General features: G+C 47.4%; 1 protein-coding gene across 1 annotated transcript in view; it reads right to left on the bottom strand.

The window, feature by feature from the left end:
* Nucleotides 1–19,252, bottom strand: part of GLDN (gliomedin) — a 63,456-nt gene that overhangs the window by 19,770 nt on the left and 24,434 nt on the right. Inside the window, exons 2-4 of the mRNA XM_072808497.1 lie at nucleotides 12,059–12,110; nucleotides 4,670–4,687; nucleotides 4,213–4,320 (exon numbers count right to left, since the gene is read on the bottom strand). Coding sequence (XP_072664598.1) covers nucleotides 4,213–4,320; nucleotides 4,670–4,687; nucleotides 12,059–12,110 — 178 coding nt within the window. The remainder of the gene's footprint in view (nucleotides 1–4,212; nucleotides 4,321–4,669; nucleotides 4,688–12,058; nucleotides 12,111–19,252) is intronic.

The following is a 19,252-nucleotide window of genomic DNA, read 5'->3' as shown; positions in this document are numbered from 1 at the left end:
AAAGAGTATTCCAGGGAGTGGGCACAGCAGTGCAAAGGTCCTGGGGCAAGGACCTTGGCCTGTTTGAGAAACAGAAAGGCCTTCTTCATCTGGAAAAAATAAGGCCAACAAAAATATGCATCTCCTTAGGGTTGTTTTGAAGAGTAAATGAGAAAAATATAGAGAGTACTCGGTAGCATGCCTGACAATAAATATTAGCTATTTGCATCCTATTGTTCAGAGGATCACTGCTAGAGGGCACAGTCCAGCCTGAGTCTTCTCTGTGGAACACAGGCTCTTTTTCCTGTTTTTAGAAATAGCACTTGTTGTTCCTTCTTTCTGGAATGCACGCCCACTCTTCCTCTCTCCCACCCCAGCCAGGCAAACCAGGATCCTGGAACGCTCAGTTGGAACCACAACACTTCCTTCTCCATAGACATGATCCTGGCCCACCAGGTCACATCCTGTATGAGACCCTGCAGTGCCTTCCTGGGAGCTAACCAGGAGACCCAGATGACTTATCAGAAGGCTCCGGAAGGGCCTGGTCCCTGCCTCCAGCCCCACCTCCCTTCCCACAGCCACACCTGTGGGGCCTCTGCAGGTGCTGTGCGCTCCACCTGGGCCACCCCCTGCCTGCTCTCATCCTCCCAGTATGACCTCGGACTTTCCCTCCCTGACCCTCCCTCTCTGGACTGAGTCTCTTAACCCCCAGTTCTTTCCTTTAAATGGGTGTCTCACATCGTGATTGCAGACATACTTGATTATCGACTTTTAATTTCTGCCTTCCCACCAAAGATGGAAAGTTCCAGAAGATGGGATGCATCTGTTTTGTTTCCCCACTATTGCTGGGAATCTGCTCAATAAATATTTGCTGACAGATGTTCCCACTCTCTCCTGGTATTCTTCTTGTTACTCAGTCCCGTTCTTGGCCTCCTTTGCTGGCTCATCCCCCTCCTTCTTGGTCATTCGATGTTGTTGCTCCTCAGGGCTCAACCCAGGCCCTCCTCTCCTGTTAGCTCCCTCCAAAAGTGACGGTGCCCATGCTCACATGGCCCCTACCTCAGGTGGTCCCCTCACATATACCTCTAGCCCCAGGGTCTCCTCTGACTGTAGTCCTGCCTGCATCTCCAAGGCCCCCGACATCCCCTCCAGGACTTTTCAAGGCATCAGACTCAGCACATCTCATGCTGAGCCATGCTTGTTTTCCTGGGCCTGAGTTGATATGGGGCTCCCCTCCTCAGGAATGGGCAGTCATCAGGGACAGAGCTCTCAAAGTCAGTCTTGGCGCCCTCCTCTCCCTTCCTCCTTATATCTACCCACCCCCAGATACGGCTGATTCCCCCCAGAATATCACTCAGCTCCACTGCTGTCTCCAGACCCTGGCCTGCCATCCCTTCTACCTACACACCAAGTAGCTTGTGAACCAGCTCCCTGCTTCTGTCCTTGCTCCTCTGCTGTCTTTCCACGCAGCAGCCACAGTGTCATTTTAGTGAAGCAGACCTGACCTCGTCACTCTCTCCTACTTGCAACCCCTCGGCGGCTTCTCCGTGCTCTCAGAACAGAGAGCCCAGGCCCCTGACTAGCTCCGCTCTCTTCTCCCTGCTGGAACCCTGGGTGAGGGTAGGATGTGAACCAACCCTAGGGCTAAGGAAGGAAGCAGAGGAGGGAAAGCACAGCGTCAGGGCCCTGGCAGGGTGACTGGACCCTTGCATGGGTGTTCATGGTCCGGGTCGGAGCTTGAGCTGCCCATGGCCAGCCAAGCAGAGCTTCCAACAACCTCTCCCTAGCACCAGGCTCTCAGATAGATCAGTTTAGCATTTGCAATCTAGGATGGTGTTAGTCTCCCCTCCCCTGGCCTGGGGCAAGGACGACCACGTGGGCTCTTAGTGACTCAAGTTCTCTGCTCAACCTTAGTGGGAAGCTTCTCCTAATGGGGCTGACTCCCAAAGGCCCCCCTCACTGGGAGACAGCTGCAGAGGGCGTCCCGTGGGACCCCTAGGAGACCAAGGATTTGGTCAACCCCCCCTGAAGAACAGATCAGGCCCCCTCTCCCTGCTCTGCCACTGCCTCCCCCTGCCCTGTCGCAGCCTCCCTCGGCCTGGGTGCTGGGTGATCCTTTCCTGGTGAGGCAGGGTAGCTCTCTGCACTGCTGCCAATCCTCCCAGCTTGCCCTGAGTACAAACCACAGCTCTTAAGGTTCCCCGGGGCCAACCTCATTCCAGGGCTATCTCTCTGGTTTCAACTCCACCCCATTCGTTCTGGCTCCCCTCTGTTGGCCGCCCTGGCTGTCTTGCTGTTCCTCAGACCCTGTGGGGACACTGGACACCTACACACTCTGCTGGAAGCCCCTTCCCCAAATAGCCCACAGCTCCCTCTCTCCCTCCCTCCAGGTGTTTGTTCAAAGGTCCCTTCTGGGTGGGGGGACTTCCCTGGCGTTCATCCCTACTCCCACCCCACACTTGTCATTCCCTCTCCTGCCACCATATTCTCTGTAGCACTTAGCACCATGTAACATGATTCTTTTCCACTGATTTAGCTTGTTCATTGGCAATCTAGCCTGGGTTGGAATATAAGTTTCACAAAGGTAAGGATTTTGTCAGCATTCTCAATTCTGGATCTCCAGCATCTAGAACAGCACATGGCACAGACAAAGGTGTTACAGAGATGAATGAACTTTTTCTTTCCTGGCTTCATTGGGTCGTGGGCTGCATATCAAACACACCTCTTCAAAGCCAGGGCTCTGTAAACTTTTTGAAAATCACCCCCGTTCCCACCTGCTCCATACCCAGGGCTAGCATGGTGGTTTTCTCCCCCTCAGAGCTGGCCCTCACAATACTCATTGCTGAATCCTTAGGACTAGATTACATTTCTGGGGCCTTTCTGGGATAAACCAAATGTCTGCACACTGATGGCCATCATTATTCAATGCTGACGCTCATTCATAATTATGATTATTATCCAACATGTAAGGATCCATTACTGCTCCGTAATTAAAGCTGTAATGAAAAAAAAAAAAAAATAAAGCTGTAATGGCTGGCCTTTGGAGGACTGAGCTGACTTGGACCGTGTGGGCCCATCTTCAACAGAGGCTGCCCCCTGGGAATATGAGCAACTGGCAGAGCCAATTAACAATTTTCCCACTTTCCGCCAGCTCTTATTTAAAGTGCTTATGGTATCGCTTCTCGGCCTTTTGGCTAAGATCAAGTGTAAAGTGCTTATGGTAATAAGAGCAGAGGTGCTTGAAGAGGTTACTGCCATCTGGAAGAATGTTCTAGTAGTTATTCTAGTCCAGGGCCTATCTAGGTGAGTTGGTGTAGCAACCTTAGAGGTTGAAAATAAACAGGAGGGTTTGGTACAGTCTGTACCCTCTGTGGGTACAGGCCTTCCCAGAGGCCTCTGGGGGAGTCTCTCTACTCCCTGCACTGGAGCCTCCACGAGGCCATGTGCCAGCTTACTTCAGGTGCATCTCCCAGGCCTTCTCCAGGGATTCCCCAGGATGGGTGCTCAAAGCCCTTCAGAACTTACCTACCCTGTCCTGCAGCCTCCCGCCAGGTCCTGCATGAGCCCCTGTTTCTCATTGCTCCCTGGACACATCTGACACTGGTGTTTCCAGGGCTTTGATTGGGGGATGGCAATGGTGCCACTCACGGCAGAGCAGCAGAACTCCTTCAGAGATGCCAGCTGCAACTGTGTCATCATCCTGTGCTGCCTGGACACATGATGTGAGTGCCAACCAGCCTAAGGGAGGCTGGATGCTACCTTGCTACTCAGATGGTTCTAGCTATTCCTCTAGCCCAGAAAACCCAGGGACTGACATCAATCAGTTGATTTCAAACACAAGGATTTGCTGGGCAGGAGGTAGTGAGAGCGCAGGGCAAGACCTGAGCTTCAAAAGAACTAGGGACCTCAGCACACAGGGCCACCACACAGCTCCTGGAGGGTCCCTCCCCAGGGCTCCCTGCTCCCGCCTCTTCCACCTGTCAGCCTGCCTCAGAGCAAGCAGAAAGATGGGAATCAGTTCCCAAGGAGGCCACTCTCTGGTTAGATATAAACCAGTGTTGCACTCAAAAGAATGCCCTCGGTGCCTCAGCACACAGCAGCTTCCAGGAGAGAATTAAACCAGTCCTGCATGTAAAGACGCAACATGTTCTCTCCTCTATGTCCAGCTTTGGCCCAGCCAAAAAGCAATATTTGAGATAAGCAGTAAGTTATCTAGCAAAGTTGCCAAAATACCCATTTTTCCTCTTTTTCCAGTTGCTCCTTTTTCTCCTTTTGGGCCCTGGGGGCCAGGCTGTCCATCTGAGCCATTGTGTCCTGGTAACCCGCCAACTCCCGCAGGTCCTGCATCAAAACATGGGAAGTAAGCACATCTTAAAACATCTCCACTGAAGTTAACATGATTTTCTTGAGCCAGTGAAATTGGACAGGCATCAATCCCTTTTCCAGATCTTCTCCTGCCTTTTCCACCTTTGCTGCCCCCACATAATGCAGTGACAGACAGGGAAGACTGATGGCAGGTTCTCAAGTGGGAGGAGACAGGAGAGCTGGTGATTTGGGTAGAGACAAGGAGGGGGACACACTCATAGTCAAGACTGCCTCCAGATTCTTCCCCATTTCCCGCCTCAGTCCCTTCTGAGGGGTCCTAGGGAACTAGCCTCCCCACAAAGTAGGACAGTCCATGGGTTCTTACCTGGTGGGCCAGGTGGTCCTGCAATAGAAAAAGAAATTTAGATGAAAAAGCATGGCTGGAAGGAAGCAAAGTCAGCACCATAACCCCTCAATCAAAGAGCACCTTCTCCCCTTATAAGTATTGATCATCTACTGGCTCTAAGCATAGTCTCCATGCCTTTTATTTAGAACCCAGAATATTCACTTAAAAGATCCTTAAAAGCAACTAGCCAGTCCAAACCACTTTTGCTCAGGTTTCCATGGACTAAGAATAATTTCTGAGTGGGCTTCACCATAGATTTGTAAATCAGTTATCAATCAAGCAATTAGCTTCATTAATGAGGTTGGTAACAAGGCAGGAGGGCTCTGGTGCAGCCCTGGCACAGGTAAGCATCATGGGCATGCTGTCACTGCAGGGCTGAGACCTGGCTGTCGTGAGAAAGCAGTCCCAAGGGCTCTCACCCAGCCAGCTCATCCCCTCCAGGCCACCAAGGGGATTGAAAGCAGAGCTGGTTCTCAGGTTTCTATTCTGTTGCATGAAATAGCCTGAGAACAATTGAGGGGCCAGATCAGGTAACAAACACCTTGCTTAGTGTATAATTACCTGAGGATCTAAGGGGTTCAGATGAACCATTTACACATAATCTAACAAAACAATTTTGTTTCCACACACAGGAGACGCTTTTTGTCAATTATTTTATTTAAGCACTCAGACAAGCCAATGGGTTTTTGACATGAGAAGCTGAGGTCCTTTTGTTTCTCTAGAACATATATAATGACACCCATGTTGGAGTAGAAAGGTCTTTCTACAAATCCAAGTATGTGACTTTTAAAACCACCATTTACTAAGCACTTACTACATGCACTAAAATCTGCCAAACAGCAGAAGTCTTGGTCCGTGTGTCTGTCGTGTTTACAATCTAGCTGGAGAAGGTAGACACTCTGAAACCACAATGAAATATGAGGGAGGGAGTTACAGAGAAGCAGTGCCTCAAAGGTGCCCCGGGGCAGTCTGGCACACAGCAGGCTGAGAAGGCGTCCAGAGAGCGTGAGCCTAGAGCTGTGGCCCTGAAGAAATAATGGGCCTGGCAGCCCAGGTAGGACACCAGCAGGAACAAAGCCACAGGGTGTGAACTTGCATGATTCAGGGTGAGAGAAAGGAGGAAGACTGGCCAACCTGGCATATGCGGAGATGAGGCTGAGTAAGTCCTTGGTGGGGAGGATGTGGGGCAGCAGCATTTGAATGCCAAGAAGAGAGGTATAGGTGGTATCTGCAAGGCAGTAGGGAGCTACACTAGGTCTTAAGTGGGGGATAACACTGTGAAATCAGTGTGTTTTTGAGATCCTCCCTGTAGATGGAAGTTAAATACAACTAGGGAAAAAGATGAGAGAGAGAAAAAGAAAACACCCTGAGGATCTTTGTAGTTAAAATTAGGGGCAAGGCTGTGGACAAATTGTTTGGGAACTGTAGAGTTGTAGAGAAAACTAGAAGTTTAAGAGGTATTTCAGCAGAAGAATGAGCAGGGCTCCATGTCTGGGTAAGATCAAGGGGCAAAGACGAGGAATCTCAGATGATGGGGAACCAAGGATACTGATGGAAAGAGACATGAGGATTCTTGGAAGAAGAGTCTGAACATGTGCTTTCAATACATGCAGTCCCACTTTGGGCAAAAATGATTTGCTGAGAAGGGCACCACATGGTCTAGGGTGAGGTAGCCTGTGGCTGCTACATGACTTTACCACCAGATGGCGCGTGTATATACGTGTGTGTACACAGGCTTCAACATACACGGGCAAGGAGGGCAGCCCCCGTGGCCCAGCGGTTTAGCGCCGCCTTCGGCCTGGGGCCTGATCCTGGAGACCCGGGATGGAGTCCCATGTTGGGCTCCCTGCATGGAGCCTGCTTCTCCCTCTGCCTGTGTCTCTGCCTCTCTGTCTCTCTGTGTCTCCCATGAATAAATAAATAAAATCTTTAACAACAATAAAAAACATACACAGGCAAGGAGGTGATGTGACCTATTGATAGACTACAGAAGAAATCAATCATCATTCCTGACTACAGATGGGGCCAAATTCAGATGTGCAGAAAAAAGGTAGAAAAAAAGTAAACAGGCAGGAATTGGCCATCTATATACGTTTCAAGAGATCTGAGGACCATTTCCATGCAGCAGGAGTACTGGAGAGAGGTCCTGGCCAGAGCTGTATATTTAGGACACTTTTGCCATGACCAAGAGTGTCACTATGGTGAAATGTCTAGATTAGGGTTTCCTGACATTGACCTGAGGTTCCTTGACACCTATGGCTACAGTTCTTAGTCATTTGAGTCCACAGGATCACCTAGAATAATTGTTAAAATGCAGATACCCAGACCCCAGCTGGAGATTCTAATTTCACTTGGATTTAGAGTGAGCGCCAGGGACACGCATTTTCACCAGGCACCACAGGTGACTGGAAGCAGATGGTCCTGGGTACCTGTGACCAGACTTGGAACTTTTCTGGAAAAAGAACTGGTCACTACCAATGGACCCCTAAAGGGGCCCCTGACCCTAGAAAGCCCGAGAGTTATTAATCTGGAGGCGAGAGTAAAATGTCGAGCCAAATTTGGGGATGGAGAGAAGGGGGACACACATCATATCTGGAAGGAGGCCAGTGATAGGAGAGGCACCAGGAAAGAGAGAGTGAACTGCAGATATAGGAGGGAATCTAGGGGGTCCTGAGCCCTGAAACTAATGGAGAAGAGAATTACAGAAGAGAAAGGAGACAAAACTTTCAAAGAGCTCAAAAGCAGGATGCTATAGTGATGGCTAGCCTTGAACCCAATGCCTGTTCGGGATACCGACAGAGCTGCCCAGGAGCCCTGGCGCCTGAAAGAAACCCTAAATATGTGTTGTTATACTAATGTCAAAGGTCAAATAATATGTGCCAGCTGGGCCGGTAGAAAACTGTTTTCTCAGGTTGTTTTCTCAGCTCTTGACTCTTTTCTTCTTGCATAACAGAACCCCTCGGGATACACTGGACAGCCAAGCTCACGTTGGCACTGGAAGGAGGGCTGGCCCCTTGGGATCATGGAGCATGTCTTGGGGACTTGGAGCCTTGGCTCATATGTGGCCCAGCCTCCTACTGCCTCCCGGCCTCCCCAGGACAAGTTTTCTGCTGCCTCTCTTGCTTCTGAGTCATCTGCCCCACTCCTCGCCCGGTCTGTGACTGCTGTCACCTTCCACATTCGTGGAGGCCTGGCTGCGAGTGCAGGGCAGGCCAGGGGTGGACACGTGCGCTGCATGCTTCGTCACAGAGTGGGGTCTCCTGTGCTTGTGAGAGCCTGTGCTCGTTTGGTGAGCATCCCACGCCTTGAGCCGTGTGACACTGCATAGCAAATAAAAAGCCCCACCATAGCAGGTGGAGAGTAAAGCCCTCTAAGAAAGGAGGAAGCCCTTTTCCTGCTTCTTGAACAAGGGGCCCCGCATTTTCATCTTCACGGGGCCTGCAAAGGCCTCGGGCTCTGACGGCCCCTCCCGCCTTCCCAACCAGAATCGGTTACAGGTGGGCAGGTGCTATAGGAGCCGAGCCACTTGGAGTCTTTTTCTCTCCTTGAAATCTAAGACCCACAATGCCCCTGGTTATGTAAGTTAGAGGGCTGCGGACAGACGGACGGACGGAAACGGTGCCCTCTGCAGAGAATGACAAGCAGAGGCGGTGACTGGCGTTGACACGATGGGACCACGAGATGGCAGCACTGGGACCGCGCGGACTGTCCCGGACTTTGCTGCGTTAGCCCCCGGGATGGTAAGGTTGCATTGCCCCCCGGCCCCTATCTTGACCAAGACACCCCTCTATCCTTACAGTCACGGGTAACCCCTTCACCTCTTTCCTCTCAGAGAAGTTCTAGCGGGCCTCTGCTACTAGCAGAGAGAAGCATTTCACAGCAGATCCGAGGAAGGAGTAATAAGGAAGTGTGAGCCTCACTTCCAGTCTCTGGGTCGGGGCCCTGGCCCCGGGCTCCCCCCCGCCTCGGCCATTCCAGATCACAGGAGCCGGCTTCACTCCCCTTTCACCCCAGGGCAGGGTCCCACTGGCGTTGTCAGACCCAAGACACCTGTTGAGCGCAGCAGTGACCAGAGGGGCCATGGGGACACATTTCCCAAAGTCTCTCTGTTAGAGGAAAACAAAGAAGCCCCCAAATAAAAAAATGCAAACAGCATCCTGTCAGAGAGTGAGGTCTGGTTCTGCCGCTTTAGAAAGAGCTAGTAAAAGACGCAGCTCATCAGCCTGATCAGGCCAGGCCTGGCGCCCGCCCGCCCCTGAGCTGTGAGGTCCATAGACCCGATTCGCTTCCTCTCCTATTCCGGGCAGGGACTCCCCGGGGCTTGGGATTCAGGCCAGCCGCAGCTTCAAGGCCAGACGGGAGCTCCAGCCAAAGGGAGTGTGGCTCCCCTTTCCCTTGGGAGTCAGGAATCCTTGGCTGTCCTTCAGGGATGGCCTGAGAGGGCCTTAGCTCTCACACGTGGGGCTGGAATCTCCCAACTCTTAACACAACAGACGAGCTGCTCAGTGAGGCCGGCTGAGTGAGAACACGACCAGCTCCACCAGCTGTTTCTGAGAACAGCCTGTCTGTCAGTTTACCACATGCTGTACTGGCCACAGCCCTGAGGCCCCATCCCCACCCTACGAGTGCCCGTGCACCCTCTGCGGCTGCCCCCGCCACCAACTAGTGGGCCAGTCCCAGGGCACCTAACTTGGCAAGGCACCTTTCCTCATACGTCCCTGCTAAACTGCATCTTTGGTCCCATCCCATGTATTTGGTGCATTTCAACTTTGGACCATGACAAGAATTAGAGTCAGGATGGCAGGTAGGTTTTATTTCGAGTGCCAATTCTAATCAATGAGTACCGCTTTCTGGAATGCCAGGAAAGAATTACAGGAGGCTATGCTCAGTGGCGGGTGTGATCCATTCTTAATGTCTACCTGGGTACAGGATAAGGAGGGGTGACTAGTGCCAGAGTCACATGGCCGTAAAGAGGACAGGCACTGTGGATCTGAAGCGCCTCTACCCCGAGAAGCAGTTCAGTAACATGACAGTTTAGAGATTTTCCAAAAAGCCCACATGCAGTATCCACTGGCAGGAAAGAATTACCCAGGAACCTGCCTTCTTCAAGACACCTGCTATTCCAAAAGATTTGTTTCTGAGATCCCAAGGAAATCTGGACTTAAGGAGAGCATACATCCAGAAAAGCATGCTGTTTTCTCAGGTGCACACAAAAACTCTTAACTACTCTAGCTACCGACTTGCCCTCACTATTTGCCTGAGGAGTTACAGGCTGCACACATCTGTCCTTGTCTCCATAGCAACCACAGCTGCACGGAGTAAAAGGAACAGGGATGGGGTTTCCCGGTCATACCTAAACTAGCCTCCAGTCAGTACACCTGCTTTTTCAAAGAAGACTCTAGGGTAGAGCTAGATTTTGTTCTCAGGTCCCAGGCCCCAGGCCCCACGCCCGGGGTCTGCTCTGGCCGCCCTCCCTGGCAGCATCTTCCTGGGGCTCTGGACCAGGGCTCTGTGCCCGTCCTGTGCCACTGGCTCTGTGGCCAGTCCAGTCCTGGGTCCTGTCGCCCTCCTGCCCCCAGACCAGGCAGTTCAGTCTACCCCGGTGGACCTGCCTCGCTTTGCAACTTGTACTTCTCACACCGAAGTTGGAATTGAAGAGCCTGCTGTGGTAAAAGGGGGCCCGATTTCAAGCTGGCAGGAAAGGAGAAGGTGCTGGCTTTTGACAAGATTTCGAGGTGCCAAAGAATAGCCTCCTCAACCCATTTCCAGCACAGATGCGATGCCTGCCGCCCCTCAGTCTTCCCTAAGTGGTATTGACAGCTCCATCTGCATTCACTGAGCAGCCTGGCTCTCCTCCTACCACTTCTATAATAAATATCAAAAAGGAAGAGGCTTTTCCTGTGCCTCTCGACAGGGCTTTTGTGCCTGTAATTCCATCTATCTGAGCACATCTCTGGCACTCATTACTGTCACACGGGAGGACTCTGAAAAGGCCTTCCAAAGATGGAAGGAAGGTGCTTAAGACACAAGAGTTTCAGAATGAAGGGCTGAGCTGTCCTGAAAATATTTAATTTTCTGTGAGGGCCTAAATGTGACTGGAGTAATTCAATTAGCATTTCCCAAGAAGCCACAGGATTACAGCTTTTCTCTCCAAGATCAGACTAACCCCACAAGCGGCAGACTTGGACTCAGGGTTCCCCAGGGAAGTGTCTGCCTTACCAGCCCACCACCCCTGATTTAATCAGCTACATAAACCATAGGTGTAGTGGTTCAGCAAACTCACACGGAGCTCCTAACACTCGGCAGGGGACGAGAGGTCATGGGGACAAGGTTGCTTATGGCCGGATGCACACTGCAGGGTTTCGGAGCCTCCGCCACTGGCGCCCTGTGAACCGGGCCTTCCCTGGGCCCTGAGGCCAGAGACTGAGAACGTTCAACAGAAGCTTCATCTGGCTTCAAAGTTTGCGGTTATGTTTTCAAGCTCACGAGAACTGTGCATTTACTCCATATTAGACTTTGCAAAAATCATTGCCCCATTTTCTCAGAATGGGGGAGAGGCAGGAAATGCTGTGGTCTGAAATCAGGATCCATGGGCCCATCCTGGGGCCCGGCCAGGGCCTTTCTTGATCTGGGGTGCGACAAACTGGGTGACCATTCTGGGATCCATGTTCTTCCTTGCCCTCGGCTTCTGAAGCCAGGAGGCAGGCACCTCTCCCCTCCGGCAAGAGGCAGGACACCTTGAGGCTCAGGTGTACATGATCAAACCAACAGCATTATCCTCCTCCCCCATCCAACCCATTAGCCATTCTGTGGCCTTTCGCTTGATACACCTCCTGGCTGATTCCCTTCCTCCCTCATGTTCGTTTGATTTCCTGAGTGGAGGGGAGCCGTGACATAACCTCCCATCTCATCTAGCACACAGTAGACACCACACACAGAGCACTCTTCATAAAGGGTGTTTTCTTGGCTAATTAGCAGTTCTCTTCTAGAACTTTCCATGCATGCCCTCTGTAAGATGGAAGGAAATAATTGCTTCTGATAAGAGAATATCTCTTTCTTTCTTTTCTTTTTTAAAAACTAACGTGAATAAGGAAAACACCAATGGCCCTGGTTCAAGGTACCACACGTTTCTAATTATCCAAGACCTAGTTATTTTCCAGGGCTATATTTCTCTGGCAATAACAAAAATATTATTTTTCATAATTATATTATGATGGGTTTTCAGCTTATGAAAAACATCTGGTAAAAGTAAACCAACATGTGTTTTTATAACCCACAGCGTTTCTAGGTGTTCATTCGGTGTTGGCCCTTGGGCTCACACATGTGTTTGCCGTGCAAGCACCGCTTGCTCAGTGCCAAGCTGCCTACCTGTCAGGCAGATGCCCTTGGTGCTGTTGCAGAGGTCCACCATCACTCGGATCTGCAGGGAGAGAGGGCAGTTAATAGCAGGACAGAAGACAGAGGGCCCTGAACTCGCCCTTTAGCAAGACAAGAGAGTAGTTATAAAGGTTCACAGAGTAACCTCAGAGGAACATGCAAAAATCTGAGGAAAAGTTAACCTACACTGAAAGAGAAACTATTAAAATACCTAACGATATATAACAGAAGCTCATCTATCAACATTGTCCACTAAATCTCCTTGATTTCTATTCAACTCCGAGAAGACAGAGGATGGTGAAGGAATTGCTAAATTCAATTTTCAAGGCTGTCAAGCCAGCCCTCCAGCAACTGAAGGCCTCACTCTGCCTGGGGTTTGAAAAAGGAGGGTGGGCTTGGTGGCTGGGAGGAAGCACCTTCTAGCTGGGCGAGCACAGGCAAGGGACCCAACCTCTGGACACTTGGGTTTCCTCTGAAAAGTGTAAATACTATAAGCACCTTTCTTGAGTTCTGTCCCGGGCACACAGATGCTGCCCCAGATGCTAGTACTTCTTGGGCCATTTGGCTACTGTCGACTCATCACTGGATGGCCACCTGTGGTAGGTGGTCACTGCAGCATGATATTAGCCTGGTATCTGATATCCCCACTCCCATTTTGCAGCCCCTCCCTGCACGCACTCGCCTGCAGCTCCCAGTGAACTTCTCGTAAACCCAATCTGGAGGGGAAAAAAAAAAAAAGAAAACCCAGTCTAATTGGGTGAGCCCTGATTCACACACTATTATGATTCCTTGCTGCTCTAACAGTAGAACAAAAGTCTTGCTTCTCTGGACTCATCTCACACCACTCCACTATTCCTGTCTTCCAGCTATTCTTTGCTTCAGTTTGCTCAACTATAAAATGGAGATAGTAATAGTGCTTAATTCTTAGGATTGCTGTGAAGAGCAAGCAAAATCATTTTAAGTGAAATTCTTAGTACAATGTTGGAAGCACACACAAAAAGTGATTTCCATTTTGTGGAGGCCACAGAGAGTGCAGACAGAAGCATGGATTCTGAAGTCAACCTCTTTGCCACTCACAAAGAGTGTGAGGTTAGAAGAGTTACTTAACCTCTCTGTGCTTCCATGTTTTTATCTGAAAATGGAGCTAATAGCACCTACCTTATACCACAGTTATATGGATTGAATGAGCGAGTACACATGGTAAGCACACTCTGTTTATGCTATTGTTTTAGATAGCTCTTTACCCATGCCAAGAATGACTTAGCAAATTTATCAATTTACCATCCAATTGTTTTCAACTTCTAGATTCAGTAGTTTTTAGATCCCCCAAATGTGACATTTGAAAACCATGGAGAGAAAACTTATTAGTTAACAAATGGATTTGAGGGACGCCTGGGTGGCTGGCTCAGCAGTTGAGCGTCTGCTTTTGGCTCAGGGCGTGATCCTGGTTCAGGGATGGAGTCCCACATTGGGCTCCCTGCAAGGAACCTGCTTCTTCCTCTATGTCTCTGCTTCTCTCTCTGTGTCTCTCATGAATAAATATTTTTAAAAAGGAAAGAAATGGATTTGAGACAGTTGGATAGACATCTGGGGGAAAGACAAAAAATTGAATCCTTACTTCACTCCCTACACTAAATAAGTTCCTTAAGTAATATTGATAAAACAGTTAAAAGTGAAAAACAAACTTGGAAAAGCACTGGAAGAAAACTTGGAAAAAATTTATAATAGCATTAAGAAAGAATTTTCGAAGAAAGAAACTACCCCCATATTATATAGGAAGAATGTATACATTCAACTAATAATTTAAAATTTCTGCAATAGGCAAAATACTACAAGCAATAACAAATGAGAACCACAGACCTTGAAAAATAACTGCAAAGGGCTAGTATATAGAGAGATGTAACAAAGCAATAAGGAACAAGAAATCAGAAGAAAAATGGGCGATGGACCCAAACAGGAAATTCAGAGGAAAAGAGGAGTGCCTCATTTTCACTTGTAAAGAAATACATTCAAATGATAAAGCACTATTTCCCATCTCTTAGATTTGTTAATAAAACAGCTAACAGAGCGCATATCATGGGAGTGGCAGGAAAGCAGCCCTGTCTTGTCCTGTTGACCAAGTGTGAAGGCATATTATCCCTTTGGAGGGCATTTTGGCAATACCTACTAGAATTTTTATGGGTCTACCTTCTAACCCATCATTTGCTCTTTGGGACTTATTCTTTAGATAGATTCATATATGTGTGAGGAGATAGAAGTACAAAGAGGATTATTGCAGAAATGTGGGCAAGAGCAAAAATAATCTAAGTATTTATCAGAGGAGTCTGGTGAAATGAAGTATAGCTTATCCATAGAATGAAATACTGTCAAAAAGAATGCATTTAAATCTGTAAGAATGATATTGAAATATCTCCAAAATAAATGAAAAAGCAAAGTATCAAGCATCAGGCATAATGTACTCTCATTTATGTAAAAAAAAATGGTATGCACACAAATGTTTCTATATGCTTCTCTTTCAAGATTATCTGTTTTTGGCTTTCCAGAATATTTTTGGAAAGAAACCTAAGAAGAAGAAAAAAAAAAAAAGGAAACCTAAGAAGCCTCAAGTGAGCAGGGGGGAAATGGAGAACCAGGGTGGGAGGAAGCCGAACTAAGTATGATACGCTCTTTTGTTTCGTTGGGCATTTTCACTGATTACTCTTTCAATTAAACTCCTTTTAAAAAGAACATGTTTTGATTTAAGGGGAAAAATTGTTTTGTCTTCTACATAGGCTTAATCTGTTTGCTAGGAGATCCAGAGGAAAATTTGTACTGTGTTTCCTTTGCCAAGTATATCAACAGGTATTTATTGACAGCTTTGGAAATTTATTGAGAAACATACATATCACAGATATATGAAATGCGTACAACTTAAAGATGAATAATAAAACAAACGTATATTTTGTCCTCCCAAGTAAAGAACTGGAGGTGCTTCTTCCCATAACACACCAGCCCCATCAACTCTGAGACAAAGTATATTGTTAAGTGTTCCTCTCCCTTTTAAACCAGTAAGAACACAGAGGCTTAGAGGGGTGACATCATTTATTCAAGGTCACATCACTTGCTCATAGCAGAGCTGGACTTAGCTTCAGCTCTCCTGATGCCAGGTCCGCTGTGCTTTCTTTTATGGCTCTGATGATTCTCTCAACACAACCAGACAGAAGAAATTTCGACTCCCTATTTTTAGTCATTTTCATAAATGAATGTAATCAGCTGCGCTATGGACAAGATTTATTATCTTAAAAAATGTATAATTGCCCATTGAGAGAACCATGAAACACTTCACAATGCTTCATTTGTTGCCTGGGGGATCACAGCAGAAGGAATAGTTTGAAACAACGAAGCATCAATAGGGAAAATTAGCCTTTCTCTCTCCTCCTCATCATGGGCCCAGGGTAGGCACAGCGTCTATAAAAGACGATGAAGAAAGGAGTTTCATTTCCTGACCTTTTGGCTCCATTCATATGCTAAATGTCAATTGAGAATTGTCAGTGAATTGTGTTAATCTTCATGCAGAAATATTCCTCTAACAGACTTGAGCTATAGAATTGTGGGAGGAGGGGCGGCGGGGTGTGTAACATATGAAAAGGTGTGGCCATAAGAAAGAAACTGTTTTTTTCTGATAATGATTAAGAACTTCGATCAAAATAAGAGGAGTCAAATTGATTGTCACACAACCTAGGTTGCCAAATCAATCACATTTGGCATTGAAGAACTTTCTAAATCTTAGTTTAGGACTTGAGAATGGTGAAGCTGGGAGAGGCCTTACTGCTCATTGTCCTGGGGGTGTCAAGCATAAACTGTCCATGATGTGGCCCTGCCCCCTCCCAGAGTCCAGCTTCCACCACTTAGCCCTTGTCACTCTACTCCAGTCACACCGACCATTGTCTCTGGCCTTGGCTCTGCCTGTAGGCTGTGCTCACATCTTTCTGAGACCTCAGCTCGAATGTCACCTCATCAGGAACATTTTCCCGACTACCCAGCTGAAAATAGCCCCAGCAGCCACTCTCCATCACCTCACCTGGCTTTTTGCCTCTGTCACACTCATCGTTATCCAATGGTATTTTACTTATGTCTGCATTTCTTTATCATCTACCCCTGCCTCCCAAAGAATGGAAGCATTTTGAATTTGCTCTGTTTTGTCTCTATCCCCTATGGATAAAACAGTGCCTGCTCCCAGACCTAGAACTTCTCCACCGGAGAGCTATAGTTCAAGTAGGAAAGTAAGTCAGTGGTCTAGAAAGGGAGAGCTTATCCTGAAAGTGACAATAAATTGCTAGCCTGGGTTTCTGATGTGAGAATCTGATGGTGCTGGAAAGAGGGTGGGTGAGGTGCAGATAAAGCTCCATAGCAGTGGTGGGAAGGCCCTCCCAACCCACCAACACTATTTCAAGGACACATTTTATGGGAACAAATGGCTGTCACCCTGAGTGCCATATAAAGAATGGTACCCCTGAGAACTCAGGCTTAGTGTACCCTTTGGTCGACATGTCAGTGAGGTGGAATCATCTCTCCAGAAGAAATACCATGGCCTGTCATGGTCATCTCCCCAGTAAGAAAGTCAATATAGTAAAGGACAGGGATGTATCACGTTGTATGGGGACTTGCTCTTAGCAGGGACAACATGTGGTAGTGATGGGAGGAAAGACAGTCCAAATGGGAAAGAGGGCCTCGGGTTCCTCCCCATGAAGTTCTTGGCTTTGCTTGAGAAAGAATTCAAGAGCAAGTCATTTAGAAGATGTGACAAAGATTTATCAAGTATAGAAGTCAGAAACAACAGAAGCATCTTCACAACGTAGCAGTCTCTCCTCCTAGAGGGGGAAAAGGATCCTCCTATGCCTCTAACAAAAGGCTTTCTACATTTTTAAGTTAGCTAGCCAACTAGTTGGAGGGGCTTACTCTTTAACTTTGGGTTTATCATTGACATCGGGCGGTTAATTTTTCCATTGTCCTTGGGTTGTGCAATTACCTACAGGGAGTAATTTTAAAAATGTCCAGCCTTTGTGGCTTTTACCGCTAGAGGGAGTGGGGTCTGGTGGTCTTCCATGAGTTAGATCCTATGACTCTTTTTTTATGACCTTCTGACTTTTAAGTTAAGGGTCAGCCAAAATGGCTTTACTTTGGTTAACTTGTCTCCTGCATCTTCCTTCCCCTCCTGCCTCAAAGTGGCTTGCTCAGTGATCTTACATAACTGAGTTTCAGCTTTTCCAGAAGCGTTCATCCATTACAGTGGGTGGTGGTGGCCACAGCACAGACACCTCCCTGCTCCACTCAAAGGGAGCCAAAGGTTATTTTTTTTATCAAGAACAACTTTGGCCAGAGAACCTAAGGATCTTTGTTGGCTAGAGAATCTAAAATCCAAGGATCTTGGCACCAGATTCTGCAATAATTTCAAGAATTATGAAGTTAGTCTCTATATTTATCCCTAACCAGGGAAGTAGGGCAATTAGAGAATCTTCTGGCCGAAATAAAAGGTTATTCTAAATTCCAGAGGTTACTCACCCTGATAATCGCCTGAGAAAGAAAAATGAGGGTGTTATTTTTCCAGGCCAAAGCCAGGGTAAAGGGAAGGAAAATAAAGAGAAAGGATCTAATGCTTAGAGTATGAAGTTTTGATCTGTCCTCTTGTGTGGAAGCAGCCCACCTTGATTTCAGCTGCTTTATTTCCTTGTCAATCTGATTTAGAGGTCTCCAGATTCTGTACAGGTGGAATCTTCTTTAGCCGTGTGATGTGTACCTACATATTTAAACAGCCATTGACTATCAAGGTGGACATTGGAATAATAATAGTGGGAGTTACTTTCCAATACCTTCTAGTTTTGCAGCAGTGTCAGTGGTCAGGCGCACTTGGTAAGATCCCCTTTCCAATGGGGCTTGAGGGCTGTCTTTTTCAGAACACCCAATCAGGCTCTAACTTGTGGCCAATTTAGATTCTCTGAAGTGGGACCTGGGAAGGCTTCTTTAACCTATTGATGATACGCTTGAGTATAAGACATTAGAGACCTCAGGCTTGAGTATAAGACATTAGAGACCTCAGTATAACATGACAAGGGACAAGCAGAAGGTTGTATCCTGATCAAATTTTAAGAAGTTTGTAAGGTTTTAATTAAGGTTTATATGATTTGTCCAGTGAAGTGGGTGCCTTAATCACTGGAGATCATAGAAGGTATACTCCCAGTGGAAAATGTACTTTTTGACAGTTTCTTTGCTCTTGTGAGGAAGGGCGTTAACCTTGCAGGTGGGGGAAGCTTTAGCTCATCTGTTACATATTGTAACAAGAACATATCGATAACCCAAACGAAAAAGCAGTTGAATGAAGTTCAGCAGCAAGTGTCGAAAGGGTCCAGATGGAGATCTGAGGTCTCTGGGAATAAAAACAGTTTTTTTTTTTTTTGTTTTGTTTTTTTTTTTTTCAGGATTATGGCTGGATCTGACAAGTCAGAAGGTAGCTGGTAGACTGCTTTTGCAATTTGATAGAAGTCTCCCTATCAATGTCTATTCATAATCTGAGTCTTCTTAAATGCACTACTGTGGGTGAAGGAATGCAGAAACAAAAAGTGGGGTTTTCCAGGGAGCTAGGAAGGACCAAGTGATCTTGGTCCTTGATCCATAGCCCCGACTTTTCATTTAGAAAAAGTCTACTTTTCAAGTAGAGCCACTGTTCACTCATCTTAATTTCCCTGATTTAGGAGCAGACTGTTGCCATGTGTTATAAGGACATCAGGATGGCAAAAGCCTTCTTAATATCTGTGGAGAAGATTTTTAAGGCTTGTGTTCGTTCCTGGAATTAAAGAGGCTGTGCTAGAGTTTAGGTATAAGAGCCCTTTTAACTGTTTATATGTTAAAGGCTTTGCTTCCTAAGCTGGGGGTGTTTGACAACAAAAAACATCTCCAGATATTGCCTAACATCCTCAGGGGCAAGAGGAATGGGTACAAAAGTCACCTTTGGTTGAGAACTGAGGTTCTAAATGTTAGTCACTCCAACCAGTAACACTGTGCCAGGTTTCTCCTTGGTATCCTCTTATTTTATCCTCAGGCAATGTAAGAGGTAGGTTTTATTGTTCCCAAGTTACAGAGGATTATCTTCCCCTGACTGACTTGCCCAAGACCCCACAGCTAATTATTATTATTACTTTTTTAAAGATT

This window comes from Canis lupus, chromosome 32 (assembly GCF_048164855.1).
Source record: "Canis lupus baileyi chromosome 32, mCanLup2.hap1, whole genome shotgun sequence".
Lineage (NCBI taxonomy): Eukaryota > Metazoa > Chordata > Mammalia > Carnivora > Canidae > Canis > Canis lupus.
This window is presented reverse-complemented; position numbering and strand designations above follow the sequence as displayed.